The sequence below is a fragment of the Maylandia zebra genome, linkage group LG23, assembly GCF_041146795.1.
Source record: "Maylandia zebra isolate NMK-2024a linkage group LG23, Mzebra_GT3a, whole genome shotgun sequence".
NCBI classification, from domain to species: domain Eukaryota; kingdom Metazoa; phylum Chordata; class Actinopteri; order Cichliformes; family Cichlidae; genus Maylandia; species Maylandia zebra.
In genome coordinates, this window is record NC_135188.1 from 22,603,983 (window position 1) to 22,618,054 (window position 14,072).

The 14,072-nt window shown below is 40.5% G+C and overlaps 1 protein-coding gene across 2 annotated transcripts in view; it reads right to left on the minus strand.

Annotated features, from left to right (window-relative positions):
• The window catches only part of styxl2 (serine/threonine/tyrosine interacting like 2), a 33,986-nt gene extending 26,143 nt beyond the window's left edge, over nt 1–7,843 (minus strand). Inside the window, exons 1-3 of one of the 2 annotated variants that reach the window (XM_023154670.3) lie at nt 7,765–7,843; nt 5,385–5,555; nt 2,419–2,537 (exon numbers count right to left, since the gene is read on the minus strand). In XM_023154670.3, the coding sequence (XP_023010438.2) occupies nt 2,419–2,537; nt 5,385–5,506 (241 nt within the window). In that variant the 5' untranslated portion in view covers nt 5,507–5,555; nt 7,765–7,843. The remainder of the gene's footprint in view (nt 1–2,418; nt 2,538–5,384; nt 5,556–7,764) is intronic. The other variant, XM_004562537.3, reaches the window with a different exon arrangement.
• Nucleotides 7,844–14,072: the final 6,229 nt, after the last annotated feature.

Here is a 14,072-nt window from a genome sequence, read left to right on the forward strand (position 1 = left end):
TCTCTCTTTCTAGTCCCTGTCAGGACTCTTGCTGCAGCATTTTGGATTAGCTGAAGGCTTTTCAGTGAGTATTTTGGACATCCTGATAATAATGAATTACAGTAGTCCAGCCTGGAAGTAATAAATGCATGAACTAGTTTTTAAGCGTCACTCTGAGACAGGATATTTCTAATTTTAGAGATGTTGCGCAAATGGAAGAACGCAGTCTTACATATTTGTTTAATATGTGCATTGAAGGACATGTCCTGGTCAAAAATGACTCCAAGGTTCCTCACAGCGTTACTGGAGGCCAAGGTAATGCCATCCAGAGTAAGAATCTGGTTAGATACCATATTTCTAGGCTTTTCATGGCCGAGTACAATAACCTCAGTTTTATCTGAATTAAGAAGCAGAAAGTTAGCGGCCATCCAGGTCTTTATGTCTTTAAGACATTCCTGCAGTTTAACTAATTGGTGTGTGTCATCTGGCTTCATGGACAGATAGAGCTGGGTGTCAACTGCATTGCAGTGAAATTTTATGCTATGTCTTCTAATGATGCTGCCTAGGGGAAGCATGTATAATGTAAACAGAATTGGTCCTAGCACTGAACCCTGTGGAACTCCATAATTAACCTCAGGGTGTGAAGAGGACTCTCCATTTACATGAACAAATTGGAGTCTATTAGATAGATATGATACAAACCAAGGTTATTATCGTTAACGAAAACTAACGAAATAACGAAAACTAGAAGTGAAAAAACATTTTCGTTAACGGAAATAAAAATAAAAACAAAAAAAGGAAAACTAACTAAAACTGTAATGAGTGTTCACAAAACTAACTAAAATTAACTGAATTTATAGCAAAAATGTGTTTAGTTTTCATTGATGTGTGCATGTCATACAATAGTCAAGGGTGAAAATGAAGTTTAGTTTCCAGATTTTTTTCTTGCTGTGTCTCAATATGCCAGCAGGTGGCAGTACGTTAGTCGAGTCGTCTGTGTTGCTGCTCCGTCCACGCGTAATCATGTCAGGAAAAGTCGGGAGAAAGCACCAGAGTCCAATTTGGGATTACTTTGAATATGACTGTGTTTTGGATAAAGCAAGTGTCTTGTAGTGGAAAGAGACAAATTATGAGGGACATTTCTAAAGGGGAAAAAAATCCCACAAACCTTAAAGTGCACTTGAAAAGCTCACACAAGAAGGCTAACCTAGCTTACCTTGAGAAGGTAAGGGAGCGCACTCAAACCTCATCCCCAGAAAACAGAAGCTAACCCCAGGCAGGGCAGCGTGATGCATCCCGAGACAACAGGACGGGGATATCTACATAACTGTGTGAGTCAATTGCCTTCAAAAGGTTTATCAATTCACTTGAACCAAAATTACGAACACCCGGTGCTGCAAGAGTTAATAGTCTCATTGGGGCCAAGATATAAATTTTATATTTGCCTGGTATCAATGGTTGTTCATCTGCCCTAATTTATTTATTTATTTATTTAAAGAACCCATAGGTGGGACTGTGAGTTGTCTGTCTCTGCGTGTTAGCCCTGCGACAGACAGGCGACCTGTCCAGAGTGCAGGGTATGGTAGCTGGAATAGCAACATACCCAAGGATAAGCAGAAGAGAATGACTGATATGATGAAACTGGGATTTTGTTACACTTAATTATTGCAAACACAACTAAAACTATAACTGAAACTAATCAAAACTAAACTGAAACTAAGGATTTTCAAAAAAATAAAAACTAAACTAAACTAGCAAACAATTGGTAAAAACTAATTAAAACTGATATAAAATTGAAAATCTGAAGTCAAAACTAAATAAAAATAAAAACTAATGAAAATTGCAAAACTATTAAAACCCTGATACAAACCACTGCAGTGCAGTACCTGTAATACCTACAGCATGTTCTAATCGCTCTAATAGGATATTATGGTCGACAGTATCGAATGTTGCACTAAGGTCTAGCAGGACAAGCACAGAGATGAGTCCACTGTCAGAGGCCATAAGAAGATCATTTGTAACTAAAGCTGTTTCTGTGCTGTGCTGAGCTCTGAAACCTGACTGAAACTCTTCAAATAAACCATTCCTCTGCAGATGATCATTATTCTGCTGCGGATTACATTTTGGATTAAGTCTGATTATCCTGTTGGTCTTCTCTTTTTAAAAATAAATATCTGCACATCTGGATTCATTGGCCAGGTGTTTTACTCGTTCCAAGTGCATATAAAATCCACCCAGAAGCTCTGATATTTCTCTACTTGAGGGCTTTGTTAGGCCTGTTTACTTTATAAGTAAGTCTGATCTGGAGATCAGACTTACACATCATGCTGAAGCAAGGCAGCAGAAGTTTTCTAAGAAAATGTGATTAACAGCAGCTTGTTTAGAATCTCAATAAAATATGTAAAGGGCAGCTTGAGCCTCTTTCCTGTGTCGTCTCACCCTCGTTGATGATCTTCTTGGCAGCGATGGCTGATGAGAGGTGGATGGGCTCCATGAAGATGCTCTCAGCGTCAGACCCAGAGATCATGGAAAACCTGGACTCTGAGGTCATGGAGAAACTGGGAGGCACAGACAGAGAGGTTATTATTCATGAGCGCTGCGTGACTGAAAATAAGACCCTAATGCGTCAGCTTGCACTGAAATGTTGATTGTGTTAAATGTAGTTAATGCATGAGTTTATAAAATGAGGCTGAGGCACCCTTCTGACTTTTGAATTCTTTGATGTCATTTCTGAATGAGAAAAGGTTCACTTGGTTTAATTAATCTAAATGGCTTTATAAAGTGTTCTCAGTCTGATCAAGAGCTCCTCCATCAACTACAGTGAGGTTGATTTAGACATTGTAGAAGTACTTCTTGAAGAATGCAACTTTTGTATTTTAAGGTTATGCTGAACTAAATAACTAAATGTATTTTCTGGAATCTGAAGAATGTGATAGAAATATGTTAGCTGAGACAAGAAAAGAGCTCCAGTTCACCCATCAAGGTTGCAGAACAGTGACACAATCTTCAACATCTATTATTCACAGCCATGATCAGAAGCTCACATGGACTTATGAATGTGGTGGTGATTTTGATATTTTAATTGTTTATTTTAACAATTGTACAGCATACATATTTATGACTTTAAAACTCGGGTGCAGAAGTTTGAATTTATTTATTATTTATTTATTTCTGTAATCCACATAGTCAAAAGTATATAAACAGACTGAAATATAAACAGACATTTACATCTTTTAATGTAGAGCTAAAGATTCTGCATTGTCTTTTTACTTTACAAGGCCAAGGCCCATTAACCTCATTGATTAGCCTCTGCTGCTGGGTTTATCTTTGCCAGCATGAAATTTTTAAGATTGGGCTTAAAACTTTCCATTTTGACAAAGCTTATAAATGTAGTTAGGGCTGAAGACTGGTCGAACATACAGTGAGAATTATGGCAGAGGCTTTTTACCCTGTGTGGATAAGAGAAAATCCAAAATAAACTGAAACTAGTCCACCCAGTTTTTGTTTTTGAATTCTTGCACATTTCATTTACACCAAAATGTAGAAAAACTAAAAAAGGATATAAGCGTTGTGTAATTCCATTACAGTCCCATAAGAGCTAAGCAGGAGCTTGGAAACCAGACCTCTAGAGGAATGTGAGACACTTCAAAGAGGTGCTTTATTTTAACTGCAGGTGGATTGAGCTAAAGTGATGAACAAGGAGTTGGAGGCGACGTATACAGAGGACCTTCCTGCTGCAAATGTCAGAAGTACATTTACTTTAAAATACAATCAAAAGAAAAAACTGAAATCAGACATGAAAATTTGGTTTGACTTTCACAAGTTTTAAATCTACTGCAGCATTCATGAGAGATGTTCTATGTAGCACCACCTTCCGTGTAAAAACTGTAGTTTACAACTGATTTTACACCCTCACACTGGGGGTATAACAGCTATCCAAACCACAGTTATTCACTGAAACCACAGCAGCATTTTTTCTTTACAGAGGATGAAAAAACACAAGTTTCATCACTTATGAACAAAAATAAACTCTACTATTCTGATTTATTTCTAATTTGCTTTTCAGTTTAATCGGGGCTCCACATATCACAGCACAAAAAGGTGGAATTAAAATACAGTACTGCCAAATCTTCATTTCACTTTGTGGTCTCAGTTTTATAGTATTTTTTTTAGCGGGATTCAATGTGAAACAGAAGGTTTTTCACATCAAAGTGGGCTTAACGTCCTTAATTTTCATGCACAAATTACATTAAATAATTTAAGGCACACATATTTTATTGTATATGTAACTTCTTCAATTTAAGCCATTAACCATGGCTCCAAGCTGTTTGTACGAGAAGGAAACACGCATTAAAAAGAGATTTGTAAAACAGGAAACAAGCTAAATATGGCATACATATTTATAGCTCTTATTTTTTCATGTGTAATGAATTACTTAAGACATCTTTGGACCATGGTGAGAATCTCCCGTTCCACCACATCTCAAAAGTGCTCTGTTGGATTGAGATCTGAATGTCATGGCAGAAATCAGTGTCATCAGACCAGGCAACATTTTTCCAGTCCTCTGTGGTTCACAGTGTGGTCTCCTGCTGCTGTAGTCGATCTGCTTCAAGGTTCGACATGTTGTGCATTCAGAAATTCTCCTCCACATATCTTGGTGGTAACAAGTGGTTATCTAAGTTATGGTTGCTTTCCTATCAGCTCAAAGCAGTTTGATCATTCTCTTCGGACTTCTGACATCAACAAGGCATTTTTGCTCTGTCTGAAAAACCCCTGAGATAGTTATGTAGAAAAATCCCAGTAAATCAGCAGTGCTATTTTCAAAATCACTTAATTCCTCTCCTCCCTCATGCTCATTCTGATGCTCAGTTTGAAGTTCAGCATGTCGTCTTGAGCGTGGCTGCACGGAGTTACACTTGTGGGGTTGGCTGATCAGATATTTGTGTTAATAAGCAAATCTGCAGGTCACATTAGACAGCCGCTCCTCTCTGAGGAGAAAAGGGAATTTTTCCTTCCCACAGTCCAATGATTGCTAGGGGTTCATATGATTGTTGGGGTTTTCTCTCTATGTATTATTGTAGTTCACCTTACAGTGACTTGAAGCAACTGTCGTTGTGATTTGGTGCTGTATAAATATAATGGAATGGAATTGAATTAAACAGGTGTACCTAATAACGTGTCAAAGAAGTGTAAATGCATTTAAATGGGGTAAAGCGAACATTTTACTGGGAAACTACACAGTAATAGTTTTGCAGTGATACAAAACCTGTGAAAATGGAAGATTTGATTTAAATTTTGAACACTGAAGCAGGAATTGTGCAGTGTTTTCATGTTTGACAGAATCTGTTAATTTCCCAGTCAGTAAACCTGAGTCTGGTGTTCTGTGTTTAAAACTTGGCTCTTACTTTGGGGAGGGACAGCGAAGGTAATGAGATTGGACTCCACGGACGCTCTTCTCCTCCTCTTCTTCCTTTCCATCAGGCACCATCTGATCACCTCGCTCTCCATGTTCATTGGCCGACGCCATGGCAACCAATATGCCTCCTTCCCTTGCCTCTGATGAACCTGGATCCCTACTGACAGAAGAAAATAAATAATTGTGCTGTTTTTCTCTTTAGAGACATCAACAAAATAAAAGCATACTTCATCCTCACTGACTCTCAACTTTTTTCCTGTAACTTGTGCGATGTTTTCACTATTTTATAGATCAATTTAAATAAATGAATAACACGTACATGAGTACTCTCTAAAACGTCTTGACAAAAGTGTGACACCAGACATTTAATATGATGCTAAGTCTATATTTTTGTCAACAGTTCAGCATTGTCATCTGAGTTAATGCCAAAGTTTAATGGAAAAAAAAACAAACAAAACAGAAACATGATTTTTTTAAAAGATCAAAATTTGTAACTTATTTTCTTAATAAATTTCAACTTTAATTAACATTAAATTAGACTATATTTGGTCAAAATTAAGCTAAATTATTATAAAGATATTGTTCTATCACAATAATTTGATTGCACGTAAAATATCACAAAAAGGACAAAAATTTTTTTTGCACTGTACTAAAGTGACTGTACTAATGAAGTTGCATGAATTTGTGAGCAGTATTTCACTGTTTAATAATCTTTAACTTAAGTTTATTGATGGACAAAACAACAGCACAAAGAAAAGGACACTGAAAATAAATATTTCCTCAATCATGCACTATAAAAAATATGACCTGTCATGTCTATTTTAATTAAACCGTATCGCAGATTTAAACTACAGAAGTAGACCCACAGTCCTTTAGGAACAGACACATTTTAATTCCAGGTCTACAAAAAACAAACACACACAAAAAAACCCAGAACATGAAATGCAGAAAGCCGTGTTAGTTCCAGTTCTCGAATAGTTGATGGACATATGCATATTTGGTGCTGCTGTCCCTCATTCTCACTGCTTGCGTGTCTGGATGTGGTTGAATTTGGGAGCACCAGTTTACAGGAGTCTTCAGGCCTGGCAGGTGTGCCCTGCAAGGTGGCTGGCCACACCTGAGGAAATGACCACACACACACCTGCAGCTGATCAAGGCTCGTCGGAGGAGCTACTTAGGAGTGTGGCGGAGCTCTCTCCGACGCTGGATTGTTGTGTGACTACCCATCAGTGTTTTCAACATATTAGTGAGTGTAAGCCAGCCACAGTTTGAACGTGTCTAAAGTCTGCCTCTGTTATTTCTCACGGGGAACGTGGAAACGAGAGGGCAGCAAGCACGGGGTGCGTGGACACTTGGAAGTGAGGACACAGAGCACAGACACTGGGAGGAAGACACGGCACGGGAGTCTGGGGTGCACAGGGATTTATTTTTGTGTGATTATTTACGTCACTGTAAATAAATGTATTGATTTCATTGAAGAGTCCTGCATTTGTGGTCCCATTTTTCCCCGTTCCCACAGTTTGCCAGTGCTAACCATGACAGTTTTGATGTGTTAACTAATTATAGAGAAAAGTAAAAAATCACAGTGGTCATTATGTGTTCAGACACACTCCTCTCCCCTACATTAGCTACATGAAGTTATATCTACAAATCGGTATCTGTGCAGTTATTGGCAGTATTGACAATATTGGATCAACATCAAAATATACAGCATTGCACAGTACTAGTCTACATGATACTTGGTTTTAATACTTGCATAAACACTGACTGGCTCTAAGTGGAATTGATGGTGTTAAACAGAAAAGGAAAACTCAGATTTCTAATTGCCCTGCTCTCATTAAGCTCAACATATGTAGCTTGAGTTTATGTCAGTGACAGTGATTAATAATCAGCCTGAGGGGAGGTCAGATTAAGATTTAAGAAGTCTGATTCTTTCTTCTTGTTTTTCTCTCAGCTGTGATTACAGCTGAAATAAGTCAAAACACCAAATATTCTTTCAGTTATATTGATCGACAGTCAGTAAGGGTCAACAACAGGCAGCCATGACTAAGATACTAAGCAATCAGACAGAGCCTCATGTTGCTATAAGTGTGTGTGTGTGTGTGTGTGTGTGTGTGTGTGTGTGTGTGTGAGCTGAGGCCTTCCAGCAAGTCTATTTTTAAGGCGGTGACAGCTGCCTCAGCCTGCAGGCCTCACAGCAGTGTTGAGACCTAACAGCTCTGAGCCTTAAACAGCAGCAGAGGAAGAGCTGCTCTCAGATCAGATCAGATGTGTGAAAATTCAGAAATAATAAACAGGACTTCAGCTGCATAGAAAACATCTCCTACCTGTGTCAGTGTGTGTGTCTGAGAGTGAGTGTGTTTTCCTACCTCTGTCTGAAAGGTGCTCCTCTGAAGCCGACTCCGACTGCTCTGACACAGCCTCCTAAAGTTAGACCCTCTCACCTCCCCCCACCCTGGACCGCCTGGCCAGTGGAGGCCCTGACACCTGACACCAGAGCTGTGGAGTAACTGAGTACTCTTACTCGAGTACAGTTCAGTTAACCTTTACTTAAACAGGCCTCATTAAAAGACACAACCAAACCGAGATGGAGAGACACACACTGATAAAAATGCAAATTAAATGCAAATTAAGGAAATGTTTATTGAATAACATGCATTGCAGGAGGATTCAGCTTTCTCTAATTTCACTGAGATTTACATCCACAACATGATTATGTCTCCTTCCCTCCTACTACGTTTCCTCCCTTGTCTTTTTTCACATACTTCTTCTTTCTTCCTTGATTCCTTTGGTTTCTTTTCTCAGTCCTTTTCTCTCCTCTTCTTTTCCACCTTTGTTTCTTTACTTCCTGTTCATTTCCTCCTACCTTTTAAACGGATCTGCCTCCCACTGCCTTTCTTCCTGCATTTCCTTCCTTTTCTTTAGTTTATTCCCTACCAACAAAAATTTGGTTGGGGTATTGTCGTGGTAATTTCATCTATCTCGGTCTATTACTTCTGCATTACATTTAAAATTTGGTGTTCTTAATACCTAGCAATGTTGATTCTTGTAAAATAAGGAGATAAGGTCAGCAAGCCCACTTTCATATTAAATCCTTCTTAAAAACACATTTTTTATAGGTGAATTATATGAGAGTTACTTCTATCTATCTACCTTTTCTGTGAAAAGATAGGTTACATCTGATAAGCGTATGTCTTATATGTAACAAAGTTACATTGTTGCATTAGAAAACTTTATCGCATTTATGTTGTAGATACATTGTACAGTACATTGTATTCATTTTCTTTAAAGTTACAATGTTGTTACATCATCAGCAATGCTGCAAGCTTATCAAATAATGACCAAAAACATCATGAAATGTGTTTGGAGGTCAGTTTCTTTTTAATTTATTCATGACGTTTTTTTTCTTCAGAGCTTTCCTTTTATTGAGTCCTTTTCTTTCTCTCCTTTACACTTTTGTAAAGTTTCTTTCTTTGCCCTTTCTCTCTACTCCTCTGTTGCCCTCCCCTTTTCTTCACTTAGTGTTTTTTCCTGTATTCTGGTTTCAGACAGCAGGTAAACTCTCTGCGTTATAGTCACTCGGCATAATAACACGTTGGCTTTGAAACACAGGAAACAAAGCTTCTAAAAGAAAGGAAAAGTAAGAAATAAAAACTCCACACTGATGTATCACTGGACTTCAGCAAACAACTGATAAGTGCCTTCCTGTCCTTTCAGTGCACAGAACTATTTTTATTTTTGCTTTTGTAACACGACCTCCCGTAGAAAGCTGATTTTCTCAGAATCAGAATCAGAATCAAAAAGGGTTTTATTGCCAAATGTTGAGCAGGTTTACAACATTGGGAAATTGCTGCGGTGCTTCAGTGCAAACATACTGTCATAAAAATATAAAAATAAGAATAAGAATTAAAAGTGCTAAGTGGATAGATATATACATGATATATACATGAGTGCAGGTGGTGATCAGTGCCAAACATGGAATGATGCAGTGAACACAGCGTAGGGTCATGTGTTAGTGGTGGGAACAGTCATACGGTTATTGTTCATGTGTCCGACAGCAGAGGGGAAGAAACTGTTCTTATGGCGAGAGGTTCTGGTGCGAATGGACCGGAGCCTCCTGCCTGAGGGGAGCAGGTCAAACAGACTGTGTCCAGGGTGAGAAGGGTCAGCTGAGATCCGAGCTGCACGCCGCAATGTCCTGGAGGTGTACAGGTCCTGCAGAGATGGGAGTCTGCAGCCAATCACCTTCTCAGCAGAGCGCACAACACGCTGCAGTCTCTGTTTGTCCCTGATAGTGGCTCCAGCGTACCACACGGTGATGGAGGAGGTGAGGATGGACTCGATGATTGCAGTGTAGAACTGCATCATCGTCCGTGTTGGCAGGTTGAATTTCTTCAGCTGCCTCAGGAAGTACATCCTCTGCTGGGCTTTCTTAATGACGGAAGTGATGGTGGGCTCCCACTTCAGGTCCTGGGTGATGGTGGTACCCAGGAAGCGGAACAAGTCCACAGAGGTGATGGGGGTGTCAGTCAGGATGATGGGGGGGAGTGGAGCTGTGTGCTTCCTGAAGTCCACAATAATCTCCACTGTCTTCTGGGCATTCAGCACCAGGTTGTTGTGGCTGCACCAGGACACCAGGCGTTCAACCTCCCTCCTGTAGGCAGACTCATCCCCGTCCGAGATGAGTCCGATAACGGTGGTGTCATCTGCAAACTTGATTAGCTTGACAGACTGGTGGGTGGAGGTGCAGCAGTTGGTGTACAGGGAGAAGAGCAGAGGAGAAAGAACACAGCCCTGAGGGGAGCCGGTGCTGATGGTCCGGGAGTCCGAGACATTCTTTCCCAGCCTCACATGCTGCTTCCTGTCCGTCAGGAAGTCAGTGATCCACCGGCAGATGGGATCAGGCACATTCATCTGGGAAAGCTTGTCTCGGAGATGGTCTGGAAGGATGGTGTTGAAGGCAGAGCTGATGTCCACAAACAGGATCCTGGCGTAGGTTCCTGGGGAGTCCAGATGCTGCAGGATGAAGTGTAGGGCCATGTTGATGGCGTCATCTACAGACCTGTTGGCTCTGTATGCAAACTGCAGGGGGTCCAGGAGGGGGGCCGTGAGGGTCTTGAGATGGGAGAGAACTAGGCGCTCAAAGGACTTCATGACCACAGATGTCAGAGCCACGGGTCTGTAGTCATTTAGTCCAGTGATCCTAGGTTTCTTGGGGACAGGGATTATGGTGGAGGACTTGAAGCAGGCAGGCACATGACATGCCTGCAGTGAGGAGTTGAAAATGCCAGAAAACACTGGGGCCAGCTCGTTTGCACAGTGTCTGAGGGTGGCAGGAGACACACCGTCTGGGCCGGGAGCTTTCCGAGCATTCAGGTTCTTAAACTGCTTCCTCACATCTGCTTCATGAATATGAAGAGTTGTGGTGGGAGGAGGTGGTGTGAAATCCTCTTTTGTGTGGGGTGAGGAGGGGGGTGTTGTAGGTGAACGGTTTGAAGGTGGTGATGGCTCTATGGAGGGGGGAGAGGTGGGGGAATGAGTGTCCAAAGTGTCTCTACTGTTGGGGCCGTTGGAGGTGTGAAGGCTGCCTGATGGCTCGTCAAAACGGCAGTAAAAGTCGTTAAGGGTGTTGGCCAAGAGCAAGTCATCAGTGGAGTGGGGGGTTTTAGGCTTGTAGTTGGTGATATTCCTAAAACCTTTCCACACAGAGGCCGAGTCATTCTCTGAGATCTGCTGCTGCATCTTCTCAGAGTGCTGATGTTTAGCAATGTCCACTTCTTTAGTGAACCTGTACTTGGCCTCTCTGTAGCAGTCCCTGTCTCCGCTTCTGAACGCCTTTCTCTTTTCCAGCCACAGCTTTTTGAGTTTAGGAGTAAACCAGGGTTTGTCATTGTTATAACTCACCCTGGTGCGTGATGGCACAATGCTGTCCTCACAGAAGTCAGTGGTAGGAACTACAGTCTCCCAACTGTGTTTGTGTGTGTCTGTGTTTATCTGCAGTCAGCTGACAATCATCTGGATTATTTATAGTCTGAGAATGCAGCTAATTTAAGTCACACACACTCACACACACACTGATATTATGAGCTCATTATTTAAAGGCTCACAAAATGAATTCCAATTACTGGATGTTTCAGCAGATCAAACTGAATTTAAACTCCTCTTTTCCCATGAGAGTCTATTTCCACTTCACGTGATGTGTTTCAACTTAGTCTCATTAGATTAATAAGATACACGAGTCTTCCTGCATGCATGTAGAGCTAATTATGGAAAGACTTTATTTACTGTAACTGCTGAATAAAAAGCAGGAAAAGCTCTTGGATAAAATATTATAATAATCACAATTTCAGAGTCTGCCTGTGGTGATTTCTAATCCAGCTGTTTTAAGCAGGAACATTGACATTAATATGATGATATTTTTCTGCTTCTGCAGATCAACTCTTTATCATTTGCTACAAAATTAATGATTTTGCAGACATTGATCTTCACACCACACCGTCCAGTCCATTACAGGGGTGACATACACACAGACAGAAAACCTACGGCCAGTTCAGGGCCTTTTTTTCTGCCTGTGTCCTTAAAATCAGTCTTGAAGGAAACCCTAAATGAAGCTATAGGATAGAGGAGGATTGGCAGAGGAGCTGTGACTGAGAACACACAAGTGTTTTTAACCCTCTGTGTATAAAGTGGTGTGAGATACAGCTCTGCTGTAGTATGGCAGGAAGGGACAAAGCTGCTATATAAGATGATAAACTGTGAGGTTGAGCACCCTCTTTACTGTCATGCTCTTATTTTGAAAATGTTGGTCCCTTTATAATTGAGTCAGTATAAAAGAGCCTTTCCTGGGTTGACTTTTCCTGTTTCTTCTTTTCTTGGTTTCACCATTTTTCCCTTTTTTTAAAAAAAAAACAACAACAACTTTGCTTTGCTTTCTTTGTTTTCCCTCTTTTGTAAGGTTTTCACCCATGTCCAAGTGTTTCTATAGTCCCAACTCCCCACCTGTCCTCCTGACTGTTTACCCTTCTGTGGATACCTGGATTGCAATTTTATTTATTTATTCAGTAAAACCAAACCTTTCTATTAGCATGTTTTGTGTTTAACTCCTCTCTCCCATCAACGCCTCATAACGCGAAAGAGAAAAGAAAAAAAAAAGCTAAAATTTCATAATAGCCTGAGGTGTTCGGCTGGGAATGATGATTACGGCGTCTCTTTGTAACCATGGTTACTCACTCTTGCATACCTGTGTGCACAGTTTAGCAGAAGGAATAGAGACACTGCTGTTAACACTGACATTACTCTGAGCAGCAGGCATGATTTTATGGTGACAGTGTGACAGACATGGACATTTCTCACTGGCCTATGAAGTTTCCTTTAATAACTTTGTTGTGAGTAATGAATTTATTTTTCAATCAGGCCTAAGTGAGAAATTGGACACTGGAGAAGTGTGTGAATGTCTGGCTCGGTGAGCCACAGTAAGATTACAGTGGGTCCGAATTCACCCTCCTAAGTTTGTATCTGAGGCAATGTCCATGTCTGCTGTAGCAGCGACAGGAGACAACACATCCTCTGCCTCCTCTTGCCTGGGCCTTGAATATTTCTTTTTCTTCTTCTTTTTTTTTCTTTAAAAAAAGCTTCTGATATATAGTTGAAGTGCTTGATCTAGTTAGTCACCACAGCTGCTGAGACACAACGCTTACAGCTTACATAGCAATGCTATGTTGGATCTGCTGAAAGGATGCTGATTAAGAGGCTAAATAGCCCATGCAATGTTCAAACTGCAAAAAACCCATGGGTTACATCTCAGATGCTACAGACCTCATAATCAGAAAAACGACCAAGTATGACTTGTTTGAAAGGATTTCCCGGTATAAGCCTCTTCTCGCTAAAAAGAACATGGCAGCTTGAATACTTGAATACTTATAGAATAATATCCTTTGAACATATGAGCCCAACGTGGAGCTGTCACTGAGCTGACCATGAACTCCTCTGTATACCAACGTATTCTAGAGTCAAATGTGAGGACTTCTGTCTAACAGCTAAAGCTTGGACCAAACTGGATGCCAAGCACTGCAGAAAATGTACAACAGAATGGCTGAAAAAGAAAAAGATAGAGGCCCAGTCAAAGTCCAAATGTCAACCTGATTGAAATGTTGCCGAGGGACTTTAAGAGGGCTGTGCATAAATGAGTGCATACACACCTCTATGAAGCAAGAAGAGAGGGTCAAAATTCCCCCATAACCATGTGAGAGACTGATAAAGTGGAACATTGAATGATGAATTCAGTTTGTTGCAGTTAAAGGGGGTTCCACGAGCTACTGAATCATAGAGCGTTTGCCACAGGACTGCAAAGAAATCTTTCTTTTTCACATGACTGTGACAATATAAACAGGTCCAGGAATACTGTCATGTTGAGATCATTAAATGCCTGCTTTAAAAAACAAACAAACAAACAAACAAAAAACAGTGGGTAAATGATGGAACTGTTCCAATCAGCATATTTAATAAAAACAACAACAACAACAACAACAAGGAAGGCTCCTTAAGTAGAACACCTACTTCACTCCTTAACTCCTGGTGTCTGATTGTATCTCTGGTGGAAGGGACTGTGACCTACCAAAGAACCATGTGCTCAGACTGAGGAATGAAAATGGAGCATCCAGGGAAAACTTGAGCAGTC